The sequence below is a fragment of the Caloenas nicobarica genome, unplaced genomic scaffold (genome assembly GCF_036013445.1).
Source record: "Caloenas nicobarica isolate bCalNic1 unplaced genomic scaffold, bCalNic1.hap1 Scaffold_404, whole genome shotgun sequence".
Lineage (NCBI taxonomy): Eukaryota > Metazoa > Chordata > Aves > Columbiformes > Columbidae > Caloenas > Caloenas nicobarica.
The window spans coordinates 56,027-67,252 of NW_027017393.1; the positions used below are offsets into that span (position 1 = coordinate 56,027).

General features: G+C 42.3%; 1 protein-coding gene across 1 annotated transcript; it reads right to left on the minus strand.

Annotated features, from left to right (window-relative positions):
• On the minus strand, positions 1–7,919 carry LOC136002799 (A-kinase anchor protein 12-like). Its single transcript, XM_065658025.1, has 3 exons — positions 4,062–7,919; positions 1,373–3,283; positions 1–727 (listed from the first exon to the last, which is right to left on the minus strand). Exons 1-3 carry the CDS (start codon positions 7,872–7,874, stop codon positions 719–721), a joined length of 5,733 nt encoding a protein of 1,910 aa, XP_065514097.1. The 5' UTR covers positions 7,875–7,919; the 3' UTR covers positions 1–718.
• Positions 7,920–11,226: the final 3,307 nt, after the last annotated feature.

Sequence of the window (11,226 nt, forward strand, 5' to 3'; positions counted from 1 at the left end):
GAGACCTGAAGTCTGGAACAAAAGAAGAAGGGTATTCTCAATCTCCTTTCAAGCTACACTGTAGAAGTCATTTCTGACTAAATCAGGCCTGCACAGATACAACTGAAGGATGGATAGAGATACCTGAATGGGACTGAAAGGCAGCAATCTTGAGTATCTTGCTCAAGAATTTGTGTGTGATCCAGTTCCTGCTGTTTGATGAAGACAAGTCTGCTACTCAGCCAGAAGTCTCATGTGTTCTCATCAGCCAGCCTTCCTTCTCCTCCTCACACATGAATCAAGCAGCATCTACAGCCACTTGCAGGTCAAATCAAGGCAGCTAGGGAAGATGTGGGGAGTAGAGGGGACTGCAGAAAGGTAGGAGGATTAAGGGATGAGCTAAAGGATTCAAGGAGGTGGGACAGACAAGACACACGTTAAGTGGGGTAAAAACTGTGGCACAAATTTAATGGTCTGTCCATTCACTCAGTTGTGTATCTCCAGTCTAAATGGTATATTTTGGGCAAAGGCAAATGCCCTTCAAGTGGAACACACGTGTAGATATAGCGAACATTAAAGCCATTTTTTTTTTTCATAGAAATGACAAAAAGGGTGAAGTCTTCAAAAAAGCAAATGTTAACATCCAAGAATAAAGGGTAGTGAATAAAGCTCCTGGTTTTGCTGCAGGATTGTCAGTTGTTCTCTAGGACTGGCATCTCTCCAAACGCCACATGGATGCTTAGCACATCTGAAAGAAAGACGATAGTGAAAAAAAGCCATATTAATGACAACTTACTCTCTCAAAAATATCTTATTTTCCCAAGCAGCTCTCAAAGATAGAGATAAAGGTCTCATGACTTAGTTAAGCAAGCATAGTAAACATCCTAAGGAGAAGTTGTACCTATCATTTCTGATTCAGACTTCACTGAAGTGCAAAGAGCTTTAGTACATGGGGCACTCCAGGTTTATCATGGAAGGTGACACTCACATCCCTTAGGATTTTACAAAGAGCTTTGTTAAAGAGGAAACATGTTTGCAGATTATATCCCATACGTTAAACACGTGCCATATGAGTGTGTATCTAGCAAAGCTGGAAACCACATTTCTGCCTCCCAGAAATATCACCCTAAACTACAGGCCAAGTCAAAGTCCATTAAAATGAGGGTAGCTGTACAGAACAGAAAAGAAAGTGTTAGCCAAGATAGAGGCAGTAAAGTGAGGGGGGAAAAGAAATAATGATTAAAAAATATATATATATAGATAATCTGTGGCCTGTTGGTTAAACTGAGGAGCAGTCTTTCACCAGAATTAAAAAAAAAAAAACAAGACAGTTTTACAGACTCCAAAAACTACTATGAAAAAAAAGAAATTGCTGACTAAAAATGCTACTTACATTCAAGGCCTCAGGAGCCACTGAGTTCTGACTTTGTGGACTATCACAAGATGTTGCTTCTTGGCAACTATCATTCTCCCATGTCTGTGTTTTTCCATCCTCCACTGGCAGGGGATGTTGTTGTTCTTCACTTTCTCTGCACATTTGCTGACCTGTATGTTGGTCTGGTATTTCCATAATCCGGCCAACCGGGTCTTTGGTCGAATTTTCTGAAGTACTTAGTTCTAGTGTTGATTTCTGAAGTCTCTCACTTCCCCTTGAAATGTCTTCAGGGCTAGTCACAATTGTTAAAGAATTCTCACTTTGTCCATCTTCCAGCACCTCCGAAGTTAACAGCATGTCTTTTGTCTTTTCCACAGGTACATGAATTTCTGCAGACTCTGCTGTTGTAGCAGTTTTCACTATTCGTGATTGCTGGAGCTCTTGTTCATTATTCCATATCTCTTCCGTGCCTACTGGAATCTGATGATCCACCTGCGTACTTTCCAGAAGCTCAGGTATATTTGTACCTGATGGGCTTTTCCCTGTGGACTTAATGCACTGCTCTGGCTCAAAGGCAGCTGGCTCTTCTGTTTCTGCAAGTTTGTGAACAGCTGTCTCAATGGCATTCAATACAATTTTCGTGCTCCGAGACTCTATACTCACAGACTGAACAACGTCCTCAAATTCTGTGTGGGTGAGAGACAGACTGTGAGTTAGAGGAATACCATTTTGTTTGGGTTGCTCTGTACTCTGGGGCCTCTCTTGCTCCTCTAACATTCCATTCATGGAAGTGGGAGATACTTGAGGCTCAGGTGCTCCTGCACTACCAAGCTCTGCAGTCCCACAGCCTGAAAAGTCAATAGTAGCAACTGGGACTCCTTCAGAAGCCATTTGTTCTGCTGTGTTTGCCAAGGGCTGTACAGTTTCAGATGTTGTGTCTGCGGGTGTCACAGTTTCTGCCATGATGTGCTCTTCAGCTGCTGCAGCTGCTACAGGCACAGGCACAGTGAGAGCCTCCAAGCCTCTAGCTTGTGGGAAGGCTGAGTCAGAGCCTTCCTCTTGCACAGTTAAAACCTCTTGCTGGACAGCACTTGAACATTCAGCACCTCTCACAGCCTCCCCTTTTCCATATTCAAATACTTCTTTGGCTCCTTCCATCGAGTGCTCATTTTTGTTATCTTCTTTCTGAAAGTCTTGACAGGTGGAGGTTTCTGCAAGTTTTTCTTCTTTTTCCACAGTCTCTTCTTCAGCTAAGCTGCTTAGTGTTTCACATTTCTTAGCAATTGTGTCAGTGAGGATGGTGCTTCCATTTTCAGGGAGATCTGGGCATATTGACGCTACATTAGATACACTGTCTGCTTCAATCTGCGTGGGGGCCTCAGTGACAGGGGTACCCCTCTCGAAGTGTGTTTCAGTTTTGGGCACAGCACCTTCCATTTTCCCACCCTCAGTTTCATCACTCTGGGAGGGGATTTCAGTTGTTTTTTCTCTGCATTGTGGCTCAACAAAGGGCACAGGATCTTTTGCTGTAATCTGCCTGCCATCCCCATCCCTCACACTCTGCTCAGCATCTGCAGCTGCCTCTGAGCCAATTGCTTCTGAAGGAAGGGCAGAGGTTTTTACTTCGTTCTGCAGAGGAACCTCAGCAACAGCAACTTCTGTGCTTTCTTCTCCAAGGAGCACAGCATCATCTTCTTTTTCCTCTCTCTGGGCAGGTGCCTTGCCAGGAACTCCTTTGGTACAAGTTTGCTCCTGAGAGTCTAAGTCAGGAATTTCATCTTGTCTTTCAGGTTTCATGGGGACCACAGTGACAGCTGCTTCTGTGCATTCTGGTCCCATCGTGAGGGTTTTGCCCTCTCCTTCAAGCTGCACAGGCTCTTCAGGTGGAAGCCCCAAGGTAGAGGTTTCATACTCCATCTTGTCCTGCACCTGTGGAGAATTGCAACAGACCTGTGATAAAGGGTAGGAACAGGGAGTGACCAGAAGTGTTCTGCGTGAAAAAGCACCAGAAAAAACAAGCAGAGGAGTATGGTTATGGGAAGAGCACGAGATGATGACACTGAGATCAGTGGGTCACCAAGATTCCAGCTCATGTTCAGTTTCTCAGGACACACAGCTCATTAAACAAAGGGCAGCCTAAAGCAAGGGATAACCAGCAGCACTTGAAACAAAGACTAAGCCAGCAAGTTGGTGGGGAGGTACAGAGGAAGGCAGGGACACATCAGCCACAAGAACTCCCGCACATTTAAAGCTGGAGATACTGGGGTCATTTATTTCCCCCGCTTTGCACAAGTACCTCAGCTACAATCGTACCTCTGCCTATGACTGAAGATACCACCTGCTATGTATGGTACCATATAGATCACATATGTATCACATATTTTCATATAATATCTTCAGTCACATTGTGCTGTGCAGGAGCCCTCATTGCAATTGTTGCAGCACCTTCCGATCCACACAAACCATCTCCCACCCATTTCTGCAGGAATTGCATCCACCTCAATCTGCATACAAGCCTCAGTGGCTGCTGCTTATGGACATCTGTGTGTCTGTCTCACTGGAAACAAACTTCAGTTGCCTCAGGCTGCACAAAAAAGGACCCTGGCAGTAATATTGCTACTACCTGGATCTAAAGTAGGTATAATAGCTAATGCTTGCGGATTTTTTCCTTTGACAGATGAACCTTGGTGTTATATGTAATACCTACCGCAGCGTGCACTCCTGGAATACATTCATCTCTTGTCTCATCTACTGCGAAATCCGTCATGGGTAGTTTTTCTTGTTCTGAAGCCTCCTGCTTTGGAAATGGCTCTTCTTCAGGAGTGACTGCTTTGACAATGTGAGGGTCTCTGTCTTGTGATGAAGGTTCCTCTACTGTTCTCTGAGCTTCAGATATTTCTTCATGGCCTTCTACAACTGGTTCCTCACGTGCCTGACACTGGCTTTCCTCTCTAGATACATCTACATTTTCACATCCTTCTGTGCTTTCTTTTGCTCCAGCAGATAGTCCACTTCTCTCAGAACCTTCCAGAAGGACACTCTCTTCAAGTCCAGTTTGGTCCTGAATGCTCCCTGCACTTCCCAGTGCCTGGAGGTCATCTTTATGTTCCTCTTTTTTCAAGGACTGGTCAAGCAAAACAGTTGCCTGACCTACAACTTGCCCATCTTCAGCATCATCTTTCATTTCTGAATCAATTTCTTCTTGCACTGTTGTAATTACAGTTGTTGTCATGGTTCTTTCACTAACCAGCTGGGCTGCATCTGCTGACTTTACTCTTTCAGCAACTTCCTGAAGAACTTTTTGTGTTTGTTTGTCTAACTCTTTCAAATTTTGTTCAGTGGCCTCTACTTCTTGTACAGGTGTAACTTCCTCTGTAGTGTCTGGGGTTTCTAACAACTGTGAAACAGCAGAAACCATCTCAGTTGTCTCCTCAGCAAGGGACACTTCCATTGTTCCTTCAGCACAGGAAGCTTCTGCTGTCTCTTCCAGAGCTGTCACTGCTTCGGAGGTTAGCTCTAGCTCACTTGCTGTGGTGTCATCACTTCGATCCTTTCTCATCTCTGGCTCTGTCTTAGCAGCTGCCACTGCTTCTTCCACAAGAACATCTGATTCAAATGTTTTCTCAGTTTCCGTCTCTTCCTCTTCTTTTGCCTGCTCAATGCACTCTGTCAGAGCAGCAGATATCCAAGATGGTGACCTTTCTTCAATACTGCTGATTGCCCTTTCCCCTTCCACAACGGTAACAGTAACCACATGTACCAGCCCTTCATGTCCTTGCTCAATTCTTAGGCTCTCCTCTAATTTTTCTGCTCTCTCTTCCTCTGAGGTTCGTTCTCTCATCGCTTCAGCATCTTTTGCTTGTTGGGCTTCCATCTTTTCCTGCTCTGCTGCTTCGTATTCGGATAAAGGAACAACAGCTGGAATATCTGAATCTTCTTCAGCTGTTTCTGCCATGTCTTCTCTTGTTTGTTTAAGATGATTTGGCTCTGGCTTCCGATCTGACTTTTTCTTCCTACGCCTAGGCATCAGCTTTCTAAATGGAACCCATGATTCATCTTTTCCAGGCTCACCATCTGATGTTGAATGCTCCAGGCTGGATCCCACCACAGAGTCTTCAGTCCTCTCTTCCATTCTGGTTTTGGATTTCCTTCTTGGAGTGACTAACCTTTTAAAGGATTCCCATGTTGAAATACCTTCGCCCTCAGATGGGCTTCCGGCTTGTTCTGGGGAAGAATTCCCTTGTCCTTGATCACTCTCCTGAGAGCTGGTAAGAATTGCATCTGTTACTGTTTCTTTGGTCTGTCCAGGTTCTTCCACTTTTTGGCTTTCTTGAGCAAGTTTATGTTCAGTTTCTTCATCAGATGATGATGATTTCCTCCTGGCTCTTTTCTTTGAAGAACCTACACATATAAAAGCTTCCCAGGACACAGAGGTGTCAACCTTTCTTTTGGGCTCTTCCGTGGCTTTCTCTGGTTTCTGGTCCATCCCATTTTCTTTGAATTCTCCCTGCTTTTCATCAACAGCATTTTCAGTTGAAGACACTGCACCATCCTTTGTCTTATCAATTTCTTCTTCTTTATCACTTTCAGAAGGTCTTCTGACACGTTTCTTGGGAGTCACCATCTTTTTAAATGACGCCCAGGCTGTGACACTTTCTCTTTTTCGCTCCACATCTGAAGTTGCAGCTTCTTCATTTTCAGTGACTTGCATTCCATCTGCAGATTTTTCCAAAGAAGGAATTTCATTCATCTCCTCAGGAGAAGAAGCAGAACTCTCCCCCTTCTGTTCCTCTGGGCTATCTGGGGAATCTGATAAGTGCTGAATTGGTTCACCCTGTTCCCCTAACTTAGATTCTTCTCTTTTGCCTTTTTGTTTCTTCCCAGACAGTTTTTTTAATCCAGTCCCCGTAAAGAGTTTCTTTAAAGGGCTGCCTTGTGGTTTAGTTTTTTCTTGAGAAGACAACAGTTCAGCTTCATTTGTGATACCTTCTGGAGGCCTCTTTCCAGCTGCCTCTTCAGGAGTTATTTCTGTGGTTACTTCATCTGGTTTGACAGTATCAGTCATAACTATGCCAGTTTTTCCCTGTAGACCTTCATCAGTGGGTTTGATTGTCTGTTGATCATCCTCCGTGTCAACAGAACATTCAGAAGTAGAAAAGGACTTCAACTCAGGAGCACCCAGAGTCAGTTTTGTCTCATGCTCTTCGCTTGCTTTCTTCTCTGTGGTTCTATCTTGAGCTTCTCCTTGTGTGTCTAACTTTCCAGTTATGTCTTCTGATGTGGGTGAAATTTTCAATTCTGCTTCCTCTATTTTTTCATCGGAAGTTTCTTTCCCCAGTGAAGAAGGTTTATTTCCTTCTCTTCCTTCAGATTTTTTGAGCTCTTCACTAGAAAATTCAATAGCCAAAGATCCTGCTTCAAGTTTCTCTTCAGAAGCCATTTCATTTTTGTCCTCTGTTTCACACTTGGCTCCAGTTGACTCCAGTTTTTCTCCCACAGGTAGTACTTCCGAGGACATTTTCAGTTCTCCGTTCACACTGTCAGTGATAACAGGTACCACTGACCTTGTTTTTAGTAGTTTCTCTGTCACCTCACTTTCCTTTCCTCCTTCTTCAGTTTTTTCTTCCTTTTGACCAAGATCTTCTGAGACTTCCACCAGGTTTCCTTCTTGATCACCTTCTTCAGCTTTTTTCTCCATCGCACTTTCTTTAACAACTGCTGCTGCTACATCCTCTTTTTGTCCCTGCTCATCATGCCTGATTAGCTCTTCCTTCTCACATGCTTCAGCTCCTATGGCTGCCACAGTCTTTTCTGACTCCTGCTTTTCACCTTCAGTTTGCTCCTTCTCGTGCACTTCAGCAGTTACTGCTGTCATGTTCTTCTCTTCATCTTGCTTCTCGAACTCAGATTTCTCCTCCTTTTCACTGGTTTCAGTTGTTAATGTTGAGCCCTCTTTTTCTTGCTCCTCTTCTTGTGGAGGAGACTGTAGTTCATCTTCTTTAGGCTTCCTGAAACTCTTCTTTTTTCTAAATGCACTCCATCCCTGAGTAAAAAATCTTCTTAATGGTGATGTAGTATCAGTGGCTAAGGCAGCTGATTCAGAACAAATCTCATTTGCTTCTGGTGTTTTAGGAGATTCAGGTTCTGTTTGTTCATTTTTCAATGTGTCTTTGGTGTTGTCTTCTGCACAGTATGCATCCTCAGGCATCGCTGTTTCTTCTGAGCTGACTTCTTTTTCATCACCAGCTCCTTCATGGACTCGTGTTTCTTTTTTTACAGTAAGCAGCTGAACTGGTTCCGATTTCCCTGTCTTTTCCTTCTTCACGGTGAATCTGAATCCAACAAATTTAAAAACCTTTTTAAAACCCAGATCATAAGACTGAGGCTCAGATGCCTGGTCAAGGTTTTCCGCGTCTTCTTCCGAAGATGGCAACTGTTTAACTGTATAAGCATCGTCGTCATCGTCTTTCTCAGCATCTACACCATCCTTGGTGCTTGCAACAGATGGACTTGTCTCCATAGTTTCAGCTTCTTCCTTCAGAGTTACACTGGCATGTTCTGTCTGTCCAACTGTTTTTTTTAATTTAAAAAAAAAAAAAAGTTAGTTTCCTTCTCAATTTAATGTTATATTATACCTTTATGTAAATATATTGATTTTTTTTCATTTCTATTAAACTTTCCAAAACAGATGTGTTCTATTATCTGTGTGCCTCTTCCACGTGCTGTTATTAATTTTTTTTTAAGGACCAGTTTTTGCTCTAAGATTACCAAAATTCCTTTCATTCCTTATATCAGTGTATAGGTCTTTCCAAAATTTATTTGCAAATATACCTTTTGAGCTTATATTCTCTCATTCTCTTTCTTTCTTTCATTTTTTTTTGGGGGGGGGGCGGGGGGGGAGGCGGGCGGGCACAAGGCTTATGTTTAGGCTTTTTGTTGTTGTCATTATTGTTGTCTAAGGTTTATCTTTTTTACTTTAAGAAAAACTGCGAGAAAAAAAATTAATTCTGTCCTATAATTACTCAAAGAATACACAGAACAATGTATGTAATTACCCCTGAAGCAAAGCTCAGTATCCTGATGCAGCAAGACCCTCGAAAAAAAGGAAAAAAAAAAAAAAGAAAAAGAAGGGGAAAGGGGAAAAAAAAAAAGGAAAAGGGGGGAAAAAAAAGGAAAAAGGAAGAGTGTGTTGATCTAAAATGATGGCCAAAAAAGAAATCTTATTTACAGCTCTGTCACAAAAGAACAATAACTTGTTAAAATGCCCATGGGAAATTTTGTATTTTTCTGGAAACTTAAAATCCCCAGAACAGTTACATTACAACATATTTGTTTTAAAGATCATAAATCTTGTAATTCTCCCATACATCACATCACCACTATGGCCAAACAGAAACCTCATCTACAGCAATTCCACATCACTTAATGAGGTTGTTACTATGCAGGCAGGTAAAATCCAACCCCCAATTGCTCGTAAGTCTGTGTTTGCATAATCTCATTCTTGAGCACTGCTTGAGTTCTACCTTCAGGACACGGGCAACCATCCTCTCAGTCTTGCTGGGACAATTTAGGTATTAATACTGTCACTCCCTCTGGCCACAAGTTGCCTAAGTTCACAGACTGGCATCTACATTAAACCCGCCAAAATGCAGCAATCAAGAAGCCAGCACACATCCAGTTCAGAGCACAAAATTGCAGGCTCCCCATGCCCCAAATAAGTAACTTTGGAGGGAAAGGGTGGAAAGGAACAAGGGCACCGAGCCTTTAAGTTCTTCCATTTAAACACAAAAATGAGCAGGTAAAACTGCTGTTGCCTATAATGAGAATTTTAATTGTAGTAATAACTGTGCGATGAACATGCTTGATGATGAAACAGGACAACACGTGAAGATAAAAATCTATGGCATGTTCAAGGCTCCAAAAGATTCTTGGGCTTGGATACTGCCTTGATTTCAGTTTAGCATTGTTCTTGACCCTTGATTTTGTGCAATAGGTGAAAGTGCAAGAGCATGAGTAAGTGTGCTCTTCTCTCTGACCAACCTTGTTAGAATGTGAAGATGACAAAATAAAGAATAATAATGATCAATGTTAAACAGCAACATCTTTGGAGAAGGCACGGCCCTTTTCTTTTAAGTGTACAGGTGCTGCTTTGATGCCTAAAGGCATGGTGGACACTGCTTTCAAAAGTACGTGCATCACCGAATTCCCCAAAGTGATTGATTTTTTTATTTGATCCATCTTTTAAGTTGGATCTTACTCTGCAGCTGGCCCTGCTTTGCACAGGGGCTGGACCACCTGATCTCCAGAGGTCCCTTCCAGCCCAGATGCTTCCTTGATTCTGCTTGCCTATGTTCCCTTTGAGAAGAACAGCATCTTCATAAGCACATAGACAATGCACTCTAGATAGTGCTGAAACACAACTACACAATAGGCAAAACTAAATCTACAAGTATACTGACTTCTAATAGCTATGTAGAGGGCAAACTATGTTTATATTCACTATCGACAGCCTACTGGTTGTTGTTTCTCAGTTGATGTAAACAAAGCTTTTTATTTTTCCCTTTATCTAACAGTTTAAAATTATTTCCGTTAATTGTTAATTCCTAATTAAAAGTCTGACCTCTGATAACATCCTAACTCCCTGAACATTTTAAAACAGAGATGTTCAAACCAAGTAATTTGTGAGGGAGTGGGGTGAGAAGAAATGGACATTCTTCTGAAGAAGCCAGGATTATTACTCTATTGGTAATACACCTCTTGCAAACACCAGAACACTCCACAACCAAAAATAACTCACTGCAAAAACACTTTAGTCAGTAAAGGGAAGTAAGATTGTAAGGACAGCTAGAAGTAGCAATAATACTTTTGAACTCTCTTTTAATTTTAAGATGGTTTCCAAATAAAAACTGATGTGCTTATTTTATTAATATTTTGGGAGTCTTATTAATCAAACATTGTGTTGTTGTATACTAAGACTACACAAGGATAAAGCCAAAGAACCACTCTCATATCTGTGTTCGTTTATTCTTAGGTCCAGAAAGAACTGTCAAACTATATAATTTAACAGAAAGCTTACCATGGCTTAATGGGAATTCACAAAGTTAGAGACATTTCTTCTAACACTAGGGTACATACCACATATTTTATACTTATTTAGTAAGAGGTACTTTAATATAACCTAGGGAGAGAGAGAGGATAGAGAGAGAGAGAGAGAGAGAGGATAGAGAGAGAGAGAGAGAGAGGATAGAGAGAGAGAGAGGATAGAGAGAGAGAGAGAGAGAGGATAGAGAGAGAGAGAGAGAGAGGATAGAGAGAGAGAGAGAGAGGAGAGAGAGAGAGAGAGAGAGAGGAGAGAGAGAGAGAGAGAGAGAGGATAGAGAGAGAGAGAGAGAGAGGATAGAGAGCGAGAGAGATGGATGTCTAACTCTTTTTCCTGGGTGAAGACAGTGACATTTCTTCCCTTTATCTACGCTACGAGTATTTTTAATGGCTGAACCAGCTATGAAATTGAACACTAATCATTTCTTCTTCTTAGCATCTCTGGTGGAAACAAGGCCTATCAAGTCTCCCTTCTATTCTTCTTCAGTCCTGCATTAATGCCAACATGCTTACCCTTGGATATGTGGAAATCTCTATCTCCATCTGGCACGACTCAGACAAAGGCAGAAAAAAACCAGAGCTGAAAGCCTGTGTGTAACGCTGGGTCTAAGTGGGAAAGACCAGAAGCAAGAAGCCAGCAGGAGTGGAGGACAGTTCAAAAGACACTCATGACTCCTTGCAGGCAACTGGCGGGCAGCTAGAGACACAGCTTGCTAGGGGTTCCCCTTTCCTCTTGCCAACAGAACCTGGGAACGCATCACAGAATCATAGAA